General features: G+C 60.3%; 2 protein-coding genes across 4 annotated transcripts in view; one reads left to right on the forward strand and one right to left on the reverse strand.

Annotated features, from left to right (window-relative positions):
• Nucleotides 1-50: 50 nt before the first annotated feature.
• Nucleotides 51-16,056, reverse strand: GIT1 (GIT ArfGAP 1). 3 transcript variants are annotated; one of them, XM_025362768.1, is made up of 21 exons: nucleotides 15,797-16,056; nucleotides 10,043-10,176; nucleotides 9,469-9,581; nucleotides 9,242-9,347; nucleotides 8,472-8,689; nucleotides 8,287-8,381; nucleotides 7,899-7,941; nucleotides 5,537-5,563; nucleotides 5,306-5,354; nucleotides 4,883-4,955; nucleotides 4,229-4,326; nucleotides 3,719-3,830; nucleotides 3,446-3,579; nucleotides 3,105-3,257; nucleotides 2,802-3,032; nucleotides 2,660-2,713; nucleotides 2,395-2,481; nucleotides 2,213-2,286; nucleotides 1,870-2,052; nucleotides 1,663-1,726; nucleotides 51-1,498 (listed from the first exon to the last, which is right to left on the reverse strand). In XM_025362768.1, the coding sequence occupies exons 1-21, from the start codon at nucleotides 15,846-15,848 to the stop codon at nucleotides 1,286-1,288; spliced, it is 2,313 nt and encodes a 770-aa protein (XP_025218553.1). In that variant the 5' UTR covers nucleotides 15,849-16,056; the 3' UTR covers nucleotides 51-1,285. The 3 variants fall into 3 exon arrangements, with proteins under 3 accessions (XP_025218553.1, XP_025218555.1, XP_025218554.1); XM_025362770.1 differs by having other exon boundaries at nucleotides 2,395-2,412; nucleotides 15,797-16,006; XM_025362769.1 differs by lacking the exon at nucleotides 5,537-5,563.
• A 193-nt stretch (nucleotides 16,057-16,249) lies between these two features.
• The window catches only part of ANKRD13B (ankyrin repeat domain 13B), a 23,484-nt gene continuing 19,740 nt past the window's right edge, over nucleotides 16,250-19,993 (forward strand). The window contains exon 1 of the mRNA XM_025363100.1: nucleotides 16,250-16,332. The gene's annotated coding sequence lies outside the window, so the exon portion shown is untranslated. The remainder of the gene's footprint in view (nucleotides 16,333-19,993) is intronic.

A 19,993-nucleotide genomic window follows, 5' to 3' on the forward strand; every position in this document is an offset into this window, starting at 1 on the left:
TTCACGTCTGCCACCTCCCTCCAGCCCCCATTCTCAGCATAAGAAACAGCTCATGGTCACTTCTTTATTTTTGATACAAATGTACATGACACATCTTGACAGTCAGCCCACCCACCACCACACAGGTAGGGCCTGGCCCCCCAGGGAAGAAGCGGGATGGGGAGAGAGCTGGTGGGTCCCACCGTCTGCCTCTCCAGCCTTCCCAGGCTGCCAGCCAGGTTCCCAGACCTCCAGAGGGTGGGACCACAGCAGGTGCAGGTAGTGATGGTGGGTGCTGGCCTTGTAGAGGTTACAGGGAGGGGACTCAGCTCCACAGCCACCAGCTGAATCGGACACCCCGGGGAGCCAGCCCCAGGCTCAGGTGCTCTGTCCTCCACCCTAGCCAGCACATATTCCCCCTCCACACAGGAGCGGGAGGAGATGGAGGGAAGTGGTTTTTGATTTAAGTTCATAGAGAAGGGGCGAGAGTGGGGAGGGATCAGGGAGGCAGCGGGCAGGACCAAAACTGGTTACACGGGCAGTCCCTGGCTCCAGGTGGGGAAGGGAAGCTGAACCCCACTCTGGTCCCACTGCTCTGGTCCCCTCACCCCTCAAAACTCCAGATGGACCAGGCCTCCGGAACGGCACTGCCGCCCGCACACTCAACACGCAGGCACGCGGGGACACTCAGTTACCACGAAGTTAAAATTAAGGGGTGGGGAAGAAGAAAGGGAAAAAGAAAAAACAAGACTTTCCAGTGTTTGCTGCTGGGGACCCCCAGCACACAGGTTGGGGCCTGTGCCCTAGGCAGGGACCGTTTGGCATTAAAGGGAGAGCAGCAAGGGGCTGGTAGCTACAGGGCAGGGACATCCACGGAGACTATGTACAAAGGAGGGGATGCCCCTGCTCAGCCCCCAATAGGGCTGAACTGGCTCATGGGGGTGGGGCGCATGTACGGAGAGCTGCCCCACATGGAGTGTCCCCACCCGCCCCTTTGCTGAGGGTGCCCTCGAAGGCGAGGGGCTGGGAGTGATGCCTTGCAGGCCCCTGCTCACTAGGAGTGGGGAGATGCTATATACAGAGGGGAGGTGCATGGAATGTGGGGGACAGAAGCTCCTGCCACCCCACCTCCCCATCCTTAGGGGCTTGACGGGTGGGCACCAGGGCGCCTGGCTACCAGGGACAGTGGCAGCACTAAGGGCACTTGTGCCAGTGGCTCTGTTGGGGTGGGGATTAATGTCTGGAGTGGCCCAGCTCCTGTGGCCAGTGAGGTCCTAGGGTGCAGGTGAGGGTGTGGGGAGAGAGGTCACTGCTTCTTCTCTCGGGTGGTGATGGTGACCAGCTGCTTGGCAGCCTTGGCGATGTCGTAGGCGCACTGGATCACCTGCTGAGTCAGCAGCTGGAAGTCCACTGGGGCGCCAGGCTCTGGCGGCACTGTCTTCCGGCACTCACTCTGCAGCCGGTAGGCGCTGGCGTTCAGCAGCCGCAGTGAGCTCCGCACTGGCTCCAGGGCTGGCCTCTGGAGGAGGCAGAAGTGAGGCTGGACCTTGGACTTTAAGCCGCCAGCTGCCACCAGGGCCCAGTTTCTCTGTGTCTCCACCCGGGTAGCAATCAGATGGGATTCTCCACGCCTGCCCCAGCCCGAGGCCCTCCCACTCCTGGTCCTCTCTTTGGCCCCTGTACCTTTGGGAAGAGGGAGGCCATCTCGGTCACAGCCAAATGGATCTTCTCTGAGCAGGGCACGAAGCTGCGGGGAGAAGGGAGGGTATAAATCAGGGGGCTCTCAAGGGAGGTTCCCAGGGGACAGCAGAACCTAGGGCCCCTCATGCCCTCTGCAACACCCTAGAAACCAACAGGAACTGCATTCCCCCCGCCCCCTCCACTCAGTACCTGTCATGCTTGAACTCCTGGGCTGCCCGCAACAGTTCCTGAATGTTCTTGGTGACCTGCTCTGTCTTCAAGATGACATCCTCTGTGCTGGGAAGCCCAGGATCGAGGTCTCCATCCAGGCTTTCCAACTCTGGGTGGAAGTCTTCCTCTTTGCCCAGCTCTAGAAACCTCTTCCCTTCCAGCCTGAGGCCCAGGTCCGGAAAAGACAGAAGATAAATATAGAGAAAGACACGTTCCAGCCTCGGAACCGCCTGCCTCGGTCCTCACAGACACACTGGGGACCCTCTCAACCTCCCCGCCTCAGTACATGAGCAGGCTGGGCTGAAGACCCAGGGAGCCTCACCCCAGCAGTGGGTCCCCACTTTGTGTGTTCTCATAATCACTGTCGGCTCCGCTGCCGTGGCGGGAAAGCTTGCTCTGGAGGGCGGAGGGAAGGGGCTGTGAGCGCTGTGCTCCTGGACCCACACAACCCCCAGCCCACATGGCCCCCAGCCAGCCTGTGGGCACTGGGTATGGAAACATTACCGTGTGGCGGCTTCCTTCCTGGGAGCAGGACAGCAGCGGGGAGGAGGGAGTGAAGGGCACAGCTGAGGCAGACACCCCCTTCCGGATCTGAAACCCAGGGCAGTGCTGGATGGAGTCAGTGTGCCCCACTGCCCCCTGCTCACCAGCAGTGCGGCAGGGACCAGGTCAGCCTAATCATCTTAGGCCCCGCCTTCAGCACAGAGCCCAGAACCCCCTGGGGCTCAGAACCTACTGGCTAAGATGGACACGCCTTCCCCAGGCTTACCCGGTAAAGGCCAGCAGGGACGTGCACTGAATAGATGGCGTCGTCCTCTAGCTCCTGGGGATGTTAGCACAGTGAGCGTCATGGTGGACCCTGCAGCAGCCCCAACCATCTCCCCACACCTTGAGACCCACAGGTAACTCACAGTGCTATGGAAAGGCTGCAGCCGTGTAGTAAGCTCGTCCCCAGGGGGGCCCCCGAAGGGCTTCAGGGCGGAGCCGGGTTCATACATGGAGAAGGCCTGGCGGTCCCTGCGGTGTGTGCTCCCGCCTGGTGCCATGGGTGTGTGTTCTGCCCGTTCACTGGGGAGTGGAGGTGTGGGCACTGGCCCTGGAGGCTGCCGGAGCTGCAGGTTCTCCGCCTGCAGCTTGTGGATCTGTGAGTGCAAAGTGCTGTCAACCCCCCTGGAGTCCTGGGGCTCCCCCTCCCACAGAGGCTGCACCCTCACCTCTCGCTGCAGCCTCCGGAGCTCGTCGCTCAGGCTACTGTTGACCTTCATGAGCTGCTGCACCTTTGCCTCCGATGTAGCCAGGGCCTTCTTCAGCTCCAGGTACTCCTGCAGCGTCACAGCCCCATCAGACAAGTCCGAGGAGTCCATGCTCTGCAGAAAGAGACCTAAGCCAGTCAGCACCTGGGGGCAGGGAGGCCAACACCCACAGGGGACAGTTATTGAGGCTAGGAGCAGCCTGCCTATCCCTCAGGCCCCTGGGCTACAAGAGGAAAGAGCTGGGTCTCGGTGAAGGCCTGGGTCAGGGCACACGGGAGTGGGAGGGAGGGTGGGACTCGGACCCGGGCGCGGTTGCTTCGAGTGGCGCCGGTGCTACGCAAGGGTTCCTGGTCTGTGTCCTCGTCAGAGGCCACGCTGTCATAGTCGTGCTGGTCGTCGAGGTCACTCTGGCTCCGCAGAGACAGCTCAAGGTTGTCTGAGGACACAGGGGCGTCACTCAGGCCTCACTCCACCACACAACCCGTCTCTCAGGCCACCACTGGCAGAGAGAGCCATATAGGAAAGACCCCTGGAGCCCCGCCCGCTGCCTGCACCACCCCCCACAACCCTCCCACCTGTGGGGCTGCTCAGGCTCTTGCCCTGCTGTCTCCGCTTGGCCTCACTGAGAATGTCGATGATCAAGGTGGCAAACTCTCGGGCATTAAAGCGGGCCAGCTTTTGTCGCCCCTGCAAGGCAGAAAGGGCCAGGCTGGCTTCAGGGGACCCCTTATAACTGACGCAGAGGGGTGCGGACCAAGCAGCAGGGCATGGCTCTGCCATCTAATTTAACCCCAGCTACAGCGTCCCAGCCTTGCTTCACCTGGCCAGTCAGCAGCTGAGGCCACGCGGGGCAGGGTATGATACAGTAGGGTGCCTGAGCAGAGGCCGGAACACCCGCCGGAGCTGCTCACCAAGTGCTCAAAAGAACGGCCTCCTGCCTCTTCCCAAATCCCAGTGCCAGCTGGGCCCTGAGGGAGGCCCTGGCAAATGCTGGAGAGCTGGCTCAGGCCCCAGCCCACTGCCGGATGAGGAGGGACCGCCCGGATGAAGGAGACCACCCCAGGCCCCCAACCCAGCCCCCTTACCTGATTCCTCGTGGCTGAGTATTCTGGGTTAACAGGCAGGAAGGGCACGGCACTGCGCTCTGTCACCAGAGTGCTGTGGTTTTGGGTAGCCAGCCACACTGGAGGGGAGGGACAGGAGCAGATCAGCCACGGTGGCCAGGCCCCCACGGTGGGGGTGGGGAAGCACTGAGCCCAGCCTTCCTAGCTGCCCCCACGCCCATTGAGCACTGGTGTTCAGAACAGGGGTGCTCTTCAGGCACGCAGAGCTAGGCTGGGTCAGGGCAAGGCTGGGCACGGCCGGCTGGGGATAGACAAATGGAACAAGGCGGGTCCCACCCATCCAGACCCAGAGTTTGGGCTGGAATCCGGCTGTGGCCAGGAAGGAGTGATGCAGGAGGGCGGAGCAGTACCAGGGAGACAGCCAAAGTGGGAGGCTGCCAGAGTGAGAGGAGCCCCAGTCTGAAGCTGGGGGAGGAGCAGGCTAGCCGCCTCCCCCTCAGCACTCTACGCAGCCTGGGATGCTGCCCAGGCAGGTTCACAGCCAGCAGGGGCTCATCTGCAGGCCTCTGAGCAGCCCCAACCCCAGGCACCCCTTCTTAGCCCAGTAAAGGACCAGAGACCCATGCCTGGGCCGCTCGGGTCCTCCGTGCCAGACACTCCTGTTCCCCGACTCACCTGCATCATTTTCTCTTCGATCCACCTCATCATACACGTCCATGGCGAGTTCCTCAAAAAGCCGATTGCTGAGCTGGAAGAAAAGAGGGGCCCAGATTTTGTCAGATGCATTGGCTCCCAGTGCCAACGCCAGCTCCACAGCATGTTGTGAGCCTTGGGGAACCGGTGGCCTTCCTCGTGCTGCCCAGCCCCTACAGTCTCAGAACGGATAAGTGGGAAGGGATCATGTTCCAAACTCCAAGGTGGGAGAGAAGGGACCAGTCCGTCCCCTTGTGGGGAGATCAGACTGCTGAGGCGAGTGAGGGGACAGGTCAAAGACTTGGAAAAGTTCACTGAGTCAGAGGCAGGGGAAGCAAGGGCAGAGGGTGGGGAACCAGAGAGGGGCCAGCTCCAAGTGTCAGGGCACTGTTGGAGCAGACTTACTGCCTGCAGCTTCTTCTTAGCAGCTTTGGCCAATTCGGATAGGTCCAGGCTGAGGGCGGAGGGAGACGAGAATTGGGAGGAGAGGAGAGACCTGAGAGGTGGCCAGGCCCATGCCAGCAACCTCCCCAACATGCAGGGATCCCAGGGAGATGGCACCCCAGATGCTGCACACCAAATGCCTCCCCACCCTACCCCACCTTCAGGCCTGCTGCCCCGGCAGGCACCATATACCTCTGAGACATGCACTTTTGCCGAGATCTAAGTCCAGAGAAAGGCAGCAGAGGGAAGAACAGGACAGAGGCAGCAGTTACCCAGGAGCAGGGCACGTCAGGCCCAGACCCATCTCCATGCACACCCGGCCCAGAAGGGACAAAGCTCAACTCGTCTCACCGCGTCCCCCACCCCTCCTCCTCTGGCTTGCTCTTCCTCTCAGTGACCTGTTCATCCAGCACCAGTGTCAGCCACCTGAAGTCTCCTTCAGCCTCCAGTCCTAGTGAAGCTCCCCATGTTCCTCAATCACTTGCTGCCTGGGCTTTGCAACAGTTTCTTAATCTCCCTCCTTCTAGTCGTGTCCCTACAATCCTGTTCTACCCAGCAGCCAGGGTGATTTTTTGGATACACCTGGCTGCACTATCCCTTGCCTTAAAGCACTGCAGTAATAACAGGTGCATACGGCACACTCCAACCATACTTCATCAGAATACCCTAGGGCCGGATGCAGTGGCTCACACCTGTAATCCTAGCACTTTGGGAGGCCAACCTGGGAAGTTCACTTGAGGCCAGGAGGTGGAGACCAGCCTGGGCAACACAGATACAAAAGCAATTTAAAAATTAGCTGAGCATAGTGGCATGTGCCTGTAGTCCCAGCTACTCAAGAGGCTATGGTAGGAGGATCGTTAAAGGCTGTGGTAAGCTATGATCGAGCCACTGCACTCCAACCTGGGCAACAGAGCAAGACCCCAACTCTTAAAAAAAAAACAAAAGCTAAACATTTTGCGTACATTATCTAATCCTCTCCTCCCTGAAAAACAGATACTGTCATCTCCATTTCCAGGACAGGTAACCAGGGCTCAGAGAGGTCAAACAGCCTGCAAGTCACACAGCCAGTAAGCAGCAGAACTGACTTCACACTTCTATGCCTGGAACTCTCTGCTCTTGGGATGGTCACTGCTCCTGCTGATGCTCTCGGGGCTGCTCATTCTCCTGCTTGTCTCTATTCCTGTCTTGCTCGTAGGGTTCCCTGCCTCCCATGCTGTGCTCCAGCCCCAGGGGCTGCCTCCATTCCCATGCAGCACTTCTACCTTCCATGCCTCTGCCTCTCTTGCTGCGCTCCCCCAAGGGGACTAGAATCACCTGCCTAGGCTGCCTCCCCAGCTAGACTGTGAGCTCCTCAAGGGTAGGGATTGTGTCTCAGGTGCCTCTGTGCTCCCAGTGCCAAGAGCAGTAGCTGGCTCCGGGAAGGTGCTCAGTTAATGTGCTGTTGAATGGAGCCCATATGTGGGTATATTTACCATACACACACATGCATGTAAACACGCACACACACACTCACAGCCCAGGTAGAATCAGACCACTGAAGTAGGAGCCTTGGGGTCTCTAGGAGGTCTGGGTTTAGGATCTGAGTTGCCCAGGCTTGGCTATGTCCATCTGCCCACACAGGCCCTTGGGGAGGAGAGCACCTCCTCTCTCCAGATCCAGGCCAGAAGGCACAGCCTGGCATGAGGACGTGGCCATCAGAGGTGGCCACCAGGTGGCACTAGCATCCATCTTATGTGCTGGGTGAGTGGCAGGGGGTGTCCCACACTGCCTGGGCACTTGGGGCCTCTCAGACGGAGGCAGAAACACCTCATTCAACCAGCCTCAGGGCACCTGCCTAATTTCTGAGCATGCTCGAGGCCTAGCGTGCAGTCTCAAAGTTAGTCACATCCCTGAAGCCCACCCATCTTTTCAGTGAGGAGCAGAGGCTTCTCTAAAGACACAGTGGGGTCAGTGCCACTGAGACAGAACCCAGTGGCCCACCCTCCCAGCCGAAGGTAGCTTTTTTTTTTTTGAGACGGAGTTTTGCTCTTGTTGCCCAGGCTGGAGTGCAATGGCGTGATCTCAGCTCACCGCAACCTCCGCCTCCTGGGTTCGAGGGATTCTCCTGCCTCAGCCTCCCGAGTAGCTGGGATTACAGGCATGCGCCACCACACCTGGCTAATTTTATCTTTTTAGTAGAGACAGGGTTTCTCCATGTTGGCCAGGTGGGTCTAGAACTCCCGACCTCAGGTGATCCGCCCGCCTCGGCCTCCCAAAGTGCTGGGATTACAGGCGTGAGCCACCACGCCCGGCCCACAGGTAGCTTCTTACGCCCAAGCCCTCCATGTACTTGACAGTCACAGGGCTCAGGCTATGCTGGCCACATACGGAGCTAACATTTTTTTACCTGCCTTGGGGCCCAGCATTAGGGACTGAGGACTAAGCTGTGCCTCTAGTCTCGGGGGGGTGGGGAGCAGGGTCCTAGGCCCCTGAAGCCTGGGCTGGGAGCTCTGGGGGTCAGCTGCCCACATGGCATCCAACAGCCTCTGGAAAGGGGCATCAGGTGGGCACTCACCTGTCAGCCATCTGTGGGATGATGTAATGCCCATTCTTGTGATCTGAACAAAAATAAAAATGCCAAGTCACTCACTAGAGCTGGGTGGCATCAGCAGCTAGGAGCCCACCTCACTGCTATGAGCAGGGCTGGCACCCAGAAGTGTCAGGGGAAAGGGGGGAGGGCAGGCCACCCCCAAGAGTGCTGGGAGCTCATGGGAGGATGCAGGATGCCCACCCCCACTCCCTAGCCCCAACGATGCTGTGGCCCAGAGCCTGCAGCAATTTCACAGGAGCCAGTTGCCTAGCAACACTGCTCCCCAGTTGCTCTGTCACCATGGCACCTGCTGCTGGGTGTGTCCAGGTCCCACCTGCCCAGCCCAGCGAGGCCCGCTCCAAGCTCTGCTCACCCGGCTTGCGTCCACAGAGGTAGAAGGCCAGCCGGTCAGTGAGCTCATATTGGCACTCAACCAGCCTTTCCGCCAGCTCATGGTGCCCCGCCTGCCTGTGGGGAGGGGGTATGGCTCAGTCCTGCAGCAGCAGCCCTCACCCACACCCCCACCCACCCACGCTGCACCCTTCAGCTGACCCTCACCTGGCATAGTCAATGGGTGTGCGGCCATTAACATCAGGGGAGCCAGGGTCAGCCCCATACACTACAAGCAGCTCGGCCTGCAGTATCTGCCCTGCCTTGGCAGCCACGTGCAGAGGTGTTGTGCCCTTCTCTGGGTGGAAGAAGTTGGCCTGGGCACCCAGGGATAGCAGGCGCAGACATGTCTCCAGGTTGCCTGTCCGTACGCTTGAGTGCAGTTGCTACGAGGAGCAAAGCATGCAATGAATACACATTGCGTGAGGCGCACCTCTCCACCTGCAAGCTGCACCCTGGCTGCCCCTGGGACGCCTAGCAGCTCCAAAGAGGCCTGCCCAAACCAGGCTATGTCAGGAGGACAGAGGCTCCCCACTAGGGGTTAATGCCAATCAATAAACGCTGCTGTCAGTCACCATCTACCACGTGTGCTGTGTGCCCTGCTTAAGATAATGTTCATGAAGTAGATGCTGTTATTTCTTTCCCATTTTACAGATAATGAAACTGAGGCTGTGAGAGGCTAAGCAACTACCCCCAGGTTTTCCCACCTTCTGAGTGGCAGTTGTGGGCTTCTAGCCTTCTGTGTGCACTTGGTTGCTGAGGAGCCTCAGCCGCACATGGCTTGACCTAGCAATCTGCTCTTTCCATCCTGCCTACTGTTACCACCTGACCTTGCGGCCTTTGGGGCCCAGGCCTCAGTGGGGACAAAGGAGAGGCCTTCAGAGAGTCAAGGGTGGGAAGAAGAGGGGGCCACCCATCTGTTGTAGGGCCCCTCAAACCTTGCTGAGGTCTTTGGCGGTGACCCCATCATCGTCCCGGCAGGGAAGCTTGTGCACAAACGCCAGCATCTGGTACTTGGCCCTGATGAACTCTGACTTGATGGGGCTGCATGGGGCACACAGGAGGAATGGGGGGCATGGTGGGAGAGGGTGGTCACTTTGCCACCTCCCAGGGCCCTGTCCCAGACTGTGCAGTCTCTGCCCACCACCCCTCCAGCCCCACTCACTGGACTTTGTCTTGGGGGTTGGCTTTACGCCGGCCGCTCTGCACTTGTGCGGGGTCCAGCAGGGAGTGCTCCCAGATGGAGTTGGCCCCGTTGCTGGCAAGCGTGTGCACCATCTGCGGGGAAGAGATGCCAAATGAGAGAGTGCCCACTGCGTGCTGGGCACTGGGGGAAACACCTCCTGAGCGCCTGCTGTGGCTGGCGTAGCTGGAAACAGTACCAAGGGGGCCTATGGTGTGCCCACACCACCACACCTCCATCTAGTCCAGCTGCCCAAAGACACAGATCCCATGTAGCACTTCAGGTCGCATGGTGAGTGTGCCAAGGCTCAGAGAGGTGAAGCGACTTGCTCAATGCTACATGACCACGTTGATAAGCGGCAGAGTGGGGGGTGTGAGCTACTCTTCTGCATGAAGTGAGTAGATGGGAGGAAAGGGTCAGGATTAGGCTCTGCCCCACCTGCCCCTTGGAAGCTGCAGATTCCAGACGGGGGTGTGTGTGGGTGAGGGGTAAATGCCCTCATGTTCAGCACGCTCTGCCTGTGGGGAAGGAAGAACCACCTGACCGAGCCCTGTACCTGCAGCAGCGTGGGAGGCCAGGCGCTGTGGCGAAGGTGCTTGACAATGGAGATGTGGCGTCCCAGGCTCCGGTGCACGCTGCAGCACTCGTCGCACACCAGCACACCCCTGCTGATGGATGCCCAGCCAGGATCTGCCAGAGTGAGGGCAAGGGTCAGCCGGAGCCAGACGATAGGCCAGACCTTCTGAGCACTGACCGCTCTGGCCCGTGCCAAGCCTAGTACTCTCCACACATTCACTCACTCAGTCCCCAACAGCCTAGGAGATGGGACCATCACTACAGTCAGGTTACCAGTGAGGGATCTCCGCAAGAGCTCACAGCTGAGGGCTGACAGAGCCATGCCGTTTCCTACATCCTTAGCCCTCTGGGACATGCAGTCCCCAGAGTCCATTCAGCAAGCACAGGTTCCTGCCCTGCAGCCACTGCTACCAGTCTCTCAGCCTTTTCCCAGGAAACAAGGCGTCTGCCCTAGCCCATCCCGAAGGGAGGCAGGGATCCCCAAGGGGATGCAACCCAGATGCTGCTGCGTGCCAGATGCTGTTGAAACATGCCTGACAGATCACACCCATCCACAGGTCCTGCCTCTGGCCTCCTGCCAGCAGGTGAGGTCCTTTCATGCTGGAGCCTCCTGCCACCATCACTGTGGGTGTGAGCTGGAGCCCTCTTAAGGAAGACGGACAGAGCAAAGGAGCTGGGCTTGACTGGGCACCCACTGGGTACCAGCTGGGTACATTATGTATGATGCTGCTTGCAACTGTCAGGCAAGGTAGGACATGCTACCTCTGCGATGAAGAAACAGTGGCTCGGAGGTTAAAAGGCTTGTTCAAGGTCACAAGGCTAATGAGTAGAATTGACAGGATGTGGCACTTTGATGCCTGAGACCATGCCATGTCCACACTTGCTGCTATCCTTCTGCCTCTATAGCCTGCTCTCCACTCTTTAGGGAAAAGTGAACTTTGGAAAGAAGAAGTGGGGCCAGGACTGGGTGGAAATTTCGGGGTCCTTCTCACAGGCGGAGGAGATGCCACCCATCCTAGGCCCCTTGGGAGATGGGGAGGAGACAGCTGCATACGACTCAGGCTGCAGAAAGGTCACGGGGGAGAAAGCAGGCATTGTGTGCCGCCTGAGAGTGGGGGCAGGGCGCCTCTCTCCCAGGACACTTTGCTCTGCCCAGCGGCCCCCGCCCTGTCTCAGGAAACCCTGTCCTGGGGTGGGGGTGGGGGACTGGCTCTCTGCCTTGCCCTGTAGCGCTCAGGGTGTTCAGAAATGCCCCCACCAGGGGAGGGACAGCCTTAGGGGGATAAGAATCTCCCCCAACTAGAAGGCAATTCTCAGGCCCCTCCCCTCTAAGGACTTCACCAAAGTTCCCAGGAAAATTGAGGAGACTCTGAGTCAGGGGTCCAGCCTAGGCTCTGCCCACAGCAAGTGGCCCCCGCTGAGGCATGGAAACAGGAAGTAAAGGAGAGAGGTCTGTCTTTGGGTTTAGGCTTTTTAAGGGAACCCCTCCCAATCAGGGCAACAGAGGGATGCCCAAGGTGACTGCCAACACCTTCCTAGGCGGCTGACTCCAGGGCTCAGGAGGAAGGCATCAGCCTTCTTCGCCAAGAGGGGGAGTCCTAGCATGCACTTCTGTGCTGGCTTTACCCAAATAGTGAGGCACCCCAGGCGTGGAGCGCTCCCTCTCCCCACTCCAAACACCACTGGGTCAGGGGGCTGCCAGCCAGTCACCTCTGGCAGCCCAGGCAGGAAGCCGGAAATGATGCAGCCCAAATTCCTCTTGGTGGGGTTTCCTGTAAGTGGGGAGCCGCCCAGGGCAGGATCATAAATGGACTGACCCGAGGTCTACGGTCCTACCGGAGAAGCCAGGCGGGGAAGGTTGACTAGATATCCACAGCCAGGCGCTCCAGAGCCCCAAGCCATGGGCAGACCAGATGTGGTGAGTGACCCTGGATATGGCAGCAACCAAGACCAGGGTGCAGGAATGTGGTCCAAGGGTTTGCCTCGCACTTTCCCCCAGCCTGGGGGAGGGGTTCTGCCTCTCCTCCAGGTGACCTGAGAGGAATGGTAGGCAAAGGACACTGTCCTGGTCTGGGCAGCTGACACTGGTGTCATCTCATTTCTGGATGACACAGATGCGATGCCCACCTTAACCATTCTCTCTCCTCTCTCTGTGCAAGTGCCCTTGGGTCTACCCAGATTGTAGTTTAAGGTGAAGGGATCCTTGCCTCAAGAGGCTCCTTGGACCAAACCTGGGACGGAAAGGACAGGAACTATAAGGGAACTTGTCAGCCCTCCCCCTGGGCTTCTGGCTCCACCAGCAGGGTATGGGTCTGTATGTCTGGCGAGGTAGCAGCCGTGATCCTGGGATCACGTTAACCAGTGCCAACCCCAGGGAGGCCTCTACTATGGTGAATTCCTGCCACCACCTGAAGCCATCAGTGGCCTCCAGGGCCAGTAGGTTTGCACATACAGGCCAGCTTCAGGCCTCCCTCCCCTGAGCTAAGGGCCAGATCCCCACTAGACTAAGGGAAAAGCCCACATCATGACGGCAAGCAAGAGTAGTCCTTGGGGTAGAGTCAGAATGGTGGTTACCTCTGGGTGCACAGACTGAGAGGGGGCACTTGGAAGCTCCCTAAGGTGATGGAAATGTTCTATAACAAGCTTGTCCAACCTGCAGGCCACATGCAGCCCAGGGCAGCTTTGAATGTGACCCAACACAAATTCATAAACTTTCTCAAAACATTATGAGACTTTTGTGCAATTTTATTTTATTTTTATTTTTTGCTTGTTTTAGCTCATCAGCTATCATTAGTGTTAGCGTATTTTAGGTGTGGCCCAAGAAAATTCTTCTTCCAGTGTGGCCCAGGGAAGCAAAAAGATTGGATACCCCTATTCTATAACATGATCGGAGTAGTAGTTACACAGGTATACACACATGTAAAAGCCCATCAGTGTGAACACTCAGGTGCGGGCACAGACACATACAAGTTCTACCTCAATAAGGCAGGAAGAGGAGCCCAACATTTGTACCACTCTGCAATCTACACTATGAAGAGACAAATCAGCCTGCAGCTTGTCCTGTAACATGTCCCCAGCCTTGCTCACCAGAGATGCCTAAAGGACAGGCATCTTGAGGCCTTCACTCTCACCCCCAGGGCTGCCAAAGTGGAAAAGGCTGAGATAGAAGCCCATGGGGTGAGGAGAGGCCCTTGACTGAGACCATGTGGCAAGGTGGGCCAAGGCAAAGGAAAGGGGAAAATGCACATTCCCCAGGGCTCCCTGCCCCCTTCCTCTCTTGGACTCCCCAGGCAGGCAGGAATGCACACGGTGCCTGACGAGGTGGCACAAGCTGCCAGAGCAGCCACGCCATGTCCAGTTGCCTACCAACACACTCGCACTTGTCCCGTGTGCCCAGGCCCGGGAGCAGAGGGAGGATGGGGCTCTCTGGGAGCAGGCTGCATCTCACCTCTGACCTCCATGACTCCCCAAATTAACCAAGCACAAAAAGTCCCTGGCCCCACTCCTGTGGCTGGGACTGCAGGGCTCGTATCACAATAAAAGAAGGCTGTGACCCTGGGGTGGAGCGATACACCATGGGGCTGGCACTGGATCTGGACTCCAGACTGCTGGGTACCCTCATGCCTCTCTGCCTGAGATGCCACAGGACCCAGACCAAACACGCCGCTGCATGCCAGGGCCAGCATCCTAGGGTCCAGGTGTGGGATAGTCCCAAGCAGCCAGCCAGGGTCCTGACAAGAAGCCAGACACTCAGGGAGTGCCTGCCATGTGCTGGACACTTCGCTGGGTGCTAGGTGGGCTGATGTGTAAGACTGTCCATATCCTCCCCACCCCACCATCCTCACCTTCTCACCACCTTCCTGACCTCTATTGTGTATCAGGGGAAAAGAGTCATCTGGGGCACAAATTCCTCTGATGGATGAGGACCTGGGAGTAGGAGCTGGGCAATCCAACACGTCTGATGCCCACCATTCCTCCCTGAGCCCACTGGGCATCCAGAGGCTTTGGATGACATTCAATGCAACAGAGAAAGGACAACTGCCTTGCTGGTGCTGCCCTTCACCCCTCCACCCCAGAATCAGATCACAGCCCCCCCAGAAACCATTTCTACTCCAACTTCTTTGCCTCCTAATTGAGGAAACTGAGGCCCCCACAGTGAGGAAAGTCTTTTTGGGGTTACAGAGTAAGCTGGGAACAAAGGCAACACTATGCCCCAGGCTTCCCCGATAGGGTGCCTGCTAAGCCTCTCCTCCACATGCATGCCATGCTCACCCCATGGAGGTGTGGAACAGTGGGCAGACATTTATAAGGCAAGGTGTGTCCTCAGCCCTGCCATCCCCAGACCTGCCTGCAGCTGGGGGAAGGGAGTCATAGTTTCTTAGGGGTATGGACCCTCAACCCCAGGGCCCTCTAAACCAAAAGCCCCAAGGAGGAGAGTATCTTGTGCCCAAGCCCTGCTGGGTCACAGTTCCCAAACAGTCTAGCTTGGCACCACCCCCAGAACCACCAGAGCATCTGTGAGGCTCAACCTGTGGGGTCCTGGGCTTGCTCAAGGGGTGGCTGAAAGTTATGGACCCACAAACCAGCACCCCATACTCTCACTCTTAATAATGCCCACAGCCCCGCTAGAGTTCACAGACCTCCGAAGCCTGCCCAGGGGCCTACTAGGGAGATAGCTCCTTTTCTAAAGAAAGAATGGATGGGGGCTAGAGCTTCCTTCCCAGGCCAGCTGCAGAGCCCAGTCACTGGCTGTCCTCCCCCATCAGAAGGGAGCAGACTCTTGGATCATTACCCCTGACTTCCTCAGCAGGCCTGGGGGGTTTCACTCCAGCCCAGTCCTGACTCTGTTAGGAAAAAGAAGAGAACCACCATGTAAATACAGCCAGGAGGCAGGCTAGGAAGCCAGCAGGATGCGGGGAATCTAGGCATTGCCTCCCACCCATTTCTCGCCAGACTGGGCTAGGGGACAGGGAGGGGCCGGGGCCCAGGATAGCTTGATGCCAAGCTCACTTTCCCAAGCGGGCCTTACCGGTGAATAGGAACAGCAGGGTCCAGCCGAGCTGTTCCCAGTCACCACCAGCAGGCCTGGGGATGCCTCCCGATAAGACACCCGGGTCTGAACTGGCCCTGAACGCCAGGCCCCGCAAAAAAGCGCTAGCCTTAGGAACCCGCGGCAGGGAGTCCTGGGAGTAGCCACCGCTCATCTGCTCCTGAGGAGACGGTATCCAGGCCCCTCTGGCGCATCTGCCCGGCCCTCTGCTCCTTGCCCTCCACCACCCCGGCAGGCGTGCCGACCACGCGAGCAGCAGGTGCAAGACGCGGGGGTGGCACTGAGATGACACAAAACCACACTCGCCCCCACCTCCCAAGCCCTGCCGGCCTCCGCCACTGCCCTCCTGCCACCCCAGGCTGGCGCTTCCGTCGGATAGAGATGGAGGTGGAGGGGCAGCCAGCTGCCCGCCTCCCTCAGACCGAGGGGCGGGAGGCGGCGCCGGGAACGTCCTTCCTCGCTCGTCCACGGCCTCCAGGGAGCATGGGCCCCCCAGGACAGCCCTCCCGCCAAGGACGCGGCTCCGCAGTGGCCGGGGCGGGGGCCGAGCCCGGAGGCCGCAGCCCCCCGCCCCGCCCAGCCCAGCCCAGCCCTCCGGCCCCGCACGGCGCTCTCGCCAGGCCCCGGCGCCCGCCCGGCGGCGGCCTGGCTGTGCGGTCCCGCCCCCGGCCCCGCCGCGCTTACCCGGGGCGCTGCAGTCCGCACACACCTCCGCTCGCGGCCCCTTTCGGGACATCCTCAGCGGCGACGCGGCCGCAGCCCTCTGGGCCAGCGTGGGGGGCGCGGGCGGCGGGCCCGGGCGGCGGCAGCGGCCCCTGCTGCCCGGCCCGGCTCCGGCGAGGCCCCGGCGAGGCTCCGCGCGCCCGGCCAACCGTCCGCCCCGGGGCTGGCCCGGAACCCGCCGTGCCCGCCTGCCCGCTCGCCCTCGGGCGCCCTCCGCCCCGCGCCGCCCCGCCGCCGCTCGCGACTCCTCTCTCCGCCCCCTGCGCGGCTCCGGGCCGCTCCTGCAGGAAGCGGCGCAGGCCCTGCCCACCAGGGGAGGGGCCGCACCCCCGCCCCGCCGCGCGCTCCCGGCCGCGCCCCCTGGAGAAAGGAAGCCCGGGCGCGGGCGGGAGGGGGCGGGGGCGCTTAAAGGGGCCGCGGCTAATGCCCGGCCCCGGCGGGCAGCGGGGCCTGCGGTCCTGGCCTCCGCTGCGGCGCTCGCCTGGCCCGGAGGCAATGTGAGTCACCCTCACAGCCCCCTCCCCTTCACTTTCCGCGTGGGGTGGCCCGGGGGACGCTGGGCCCAGGGACGGCGAGGGCGGGGATTAGGCAGGAAGGACTTGGAGGCCCAAGTCCCGCTCCAGGTCAAAGGGGCTGTGCCTTGGGGTACCCTTCTATCTCTGGTTGGGGTGAGGTGTGCGTCCCGGTCCTGTAGGTGTCCACATCTGTGTGTCCAGGTGTGTGTGCGTGTGTCACACTCTTGCTGAATACGCTCATTGCCAACAATATGGACGCCCAGGTGCTAGAAAGGTCAGGCAGTGTATTCCCCTGCCTCTGGACTAAAAATATATCTATCTCTCCATGCATGCTTCCATCCAGAGAGGAATCTGGGCGGTTTTTAAAGACCTCCCAAGGAGTGACCACTGTGCCTGTGTGCACTCAAATCCACTTGTCATCCGCCTTATACACACGGTGTTTCTGGGCCACCAGAGGTGTGTGCGTCCAGAAAGGGTGCATATAACACAGAGGGGCCGTTTCAGGTGACAGCCTTTCTTCCTGGACTTCACACGAAGAGGCAGGCAAAGGCAAGGCAGGTGAGGGACGTGGGTGGGCTGGGGGGCAGGGAGCCTAGTTGGAGGCCTCACATGAGCACAGCCCCCGCACTGAGCATGCTCCCCCATACACGTGTGCCGCGCGTGCACCCAACCCCCAATCCCTGCAGCGGCAAAAGGCCCGGGCACTCTGCTTGTGGGGAGAGGGCAGAGGTCCCCAGGGCCAGACCTGGGGGCCAGGTCAGTGGTGACAATTGAGGAGGGGTTATCGAAGTCAGAGACTCCTGCTCGGTAACAGATGGGGGCAGTCCTTTGGCAGGGGTGCTCAAGTTGGTCGATTTATCCCAGCGGTGCCAGAGCGGCAGTGACTTGTGGGTGGGCAGGCTCCTTCCCTAGGGGAGACAAGTAATTCTCATGAGTCACACCACCCGAAATACATGCAAAGCTGCCTCCATCGCCTTTTGCTGCGGCCCGGATTGACAAGTTTGTTTGAAATCGCGATCCATGGGCTTTATTTATAATTGCACCTTAAAAAAATCTTGCAGGCCTCCCCTCCCCAGACAGCCAGCCGCTCAGCTGGTGGGGCTTTTGCAAGCAACGATACCTAGCTGCTATGTAGGGAGGAGTACTACCTGCCGCCCCGAGCTGCTCTCTCACCAAAGAATCCATGGGCTTTGGTGGCCCCAGTGGGAAGGGGGTAAGGGGCGGGGGGAGTGAGACGGAAGGAGTGGCCAGGCAGCCGGTGCCGGGCGCTCAGTCGACGAGCGGTGGCCTCCCGTTCACCCCCGGTGGACCCCCAGCCATGGAATTTCATTTATTAAATGTCGAGGAGGCTGCTGGCAGCCCTGCCGCTTGGCTGTCTTTGTTTCTCCGCTGTGTGGGCGCGTCTCGAGCACGTGGCAGCCGAGCGCGCAGGCGAAGCGCAAGCGACCTGGGTTCAGTGTCTACCGCCGCCTGGCAAAGAAAGAACCCGGCCGCCCAGGGGACAGCTCCCCACAATCGACAGCTCCCCACAACTCCCCCTGCCCTCGGACTCCTGGGCTTTGCTGGGGAAGAAGGATGACTCACTCTGCTTACCAACCCCCCGCAGCCCCACTCCCCATCTCCTGGTTGGCTCGGAGGCTACCTGGGAGTGGCCCCGGCGCGGACACACCGTTCAAACTTTGTTTCCCCCAGCCCCGTCACAGCCAAACTTCTGGGCCTGGGACTGGAGATAAAAGGGTTTCTGGATTCCCCCATGGAGATGTCACCACCCCAGGAAGCAGGACTGCTACAGTGGAATCACATACAAGGTTCGAAAGACAATTTAATAAGGAAACGCACTGGCATGCTCCCGGCCACTCCTAGATGCCCCTCCCCCGCGACAGCCCCCCTCCCCTACACCAGTTGCAGCCACGACACTCTGCTGACCCCTGGTGGTGCAGGCGGGCAGCGGTCCCGGGCCGCCAGAGAAGCCAGCTGGCTCCTCCCAGGCGGGAGAAACGGGCGAGGCAGCCCGCTCCTCCCTCATCTCTTCCCGCCGGGGCCTGGCACCGCAGGGTGTGGAGGAGGAAGGAGAGAAGACCACACAAAGAAACCTGAGAGAGTTTGCAAGCTTTTGCTGGCACTTCCCACACAAATACTTCTTGGATTGTTGTTTTAAGTAGGGCCGGTGTGGAATCCCTTATTCCTGCCTTGTTTTGAGGTGGGCTCAAGAAGGCACCGTGCCTGGTCCCGCCACCTGTCTCGGCCCGCCTGGTTGGGGGAGGGAGGCGCTGTTTCCAGGGCAGTCATTATCCTTAGCTCAACCCAGGAGGTAGTATCTAGAGTCTCATTTTGAAGGGGAGTGGACCGAGAAAGTCGGAAAAATTAAGCAGTTTGCTTTTTTAAGGTCAGGCAGTTGGAGGTATTCGAACTCTGGTCTCTCTGACATCACAGTCCCCTCCCTCCAGGGACTGGTCCAAGCCTCTTGGTCCTTCCAGGCCTTGCAATTGGCGCCGAGAGGCCAATTCAACTTTTACCACACCCTCTGCAGGGACTGTTCTGGAAGTACCTCTTCGCCCTGGGGTCATTCAGGAAGAAGACAGTCTCTGGAATCAGTCACTTCCCTTCCTGAGGGACCAGCTGGGTGGAGGAGCGAAGCTGCCACCTGCTGCTTTCTCTGTCCAACTTCACTCTGGTTCTTGCTGGGGACAGTGTGTCTGGGGGGAAGGACCGTCTTTCCCGCCTTACTGGATATTCTGTTTCCAATGACATGTGTGGGAAGATGGAGTTTAATTTTCTAACAGGGCAGGGAAGACTCCTCAGAAATGCTCCAGGGGCCAGACCCCTGGCTGCGCCAATGACCCCTGGTACTGATGCCCCACATCTTTCTCAGGAGTTTCCCCCCATTAGTCACTGTCTTCTGGGAATCCGGATCCTTCTTCAAGGCCCCTGGGACCCAAGCTCAATTCTGAAGATTACACCTCCACCGTCTCCCAAACGCTCGAACTAGGCCCGTGCCCCTCCTTCCCCAGCAAAAGGCAAAATGCCAGCGGGGCAGGTGCACCCCAGCCCACCTGGCGTCAGGGCCCTGCCCGCGTCTGGGCCAGGCCTGACTCCCCGCCCATTCTCCCACGGGATCCGGGGACAGTGCGGACCCTCTCCGGCCACCTGCCACCCCCAGTTTCACGAGGCGGACTACAAGCCCCATGATGCCGCGGGGCTGAGCTGACAAGCTCTACCCGGGGCGCCCGGTCCCCTTCCTCTCTCCCCATCATCCCCGCATCCCTCGCCGGCCGCTCGGGCTGAGGGCCGGGCTATGCAGCTGCGGGGAGCAGGGGGCTGCGGGCGCGCGTCCCTGCGGCGGCGTCCCCGGGGCCCGCGCCCCGTGCGCCCCCGCGCCCGCTGCGGGCGCCTGCTCCCTCCGTCGAGCAGCGTCTTTGTGTGCGGGGGTGTGGGAGGCGAGCGCGAGTCCGCGCCGCGCTGCCGAGTGCCCGCTCCCTCCCAGGGCGGGTGGGGGCCTCTCCGCGCCACCCGCCGCCGCCGCCGCCTCGCGAGGACGCCCGTCGCCCGCGCCGCCCGCACCGCGCCGGGCGCGCCGCCCCCGCCCGCCGCCGCTCGCACATGCCCGAGCCGCAGCCCCGCGAGCAAGCAGCGCCGGCCCCCC

Source organism: Theropithecus gelada, chromosome 16 (assembly GCF_003255815.1).
Source record: "Theropithecus gelada isolate Dixy chromosome 16, Tgel_1.0, whole genome shotgun sequence".
In the NCBI taxonomy this organism is placed as follows: Eukaryota; Metazoa; Chordata; class Mammalia; order Primates; family Cercopithecidae; genus Theropithecus; species Theropithecus gelada.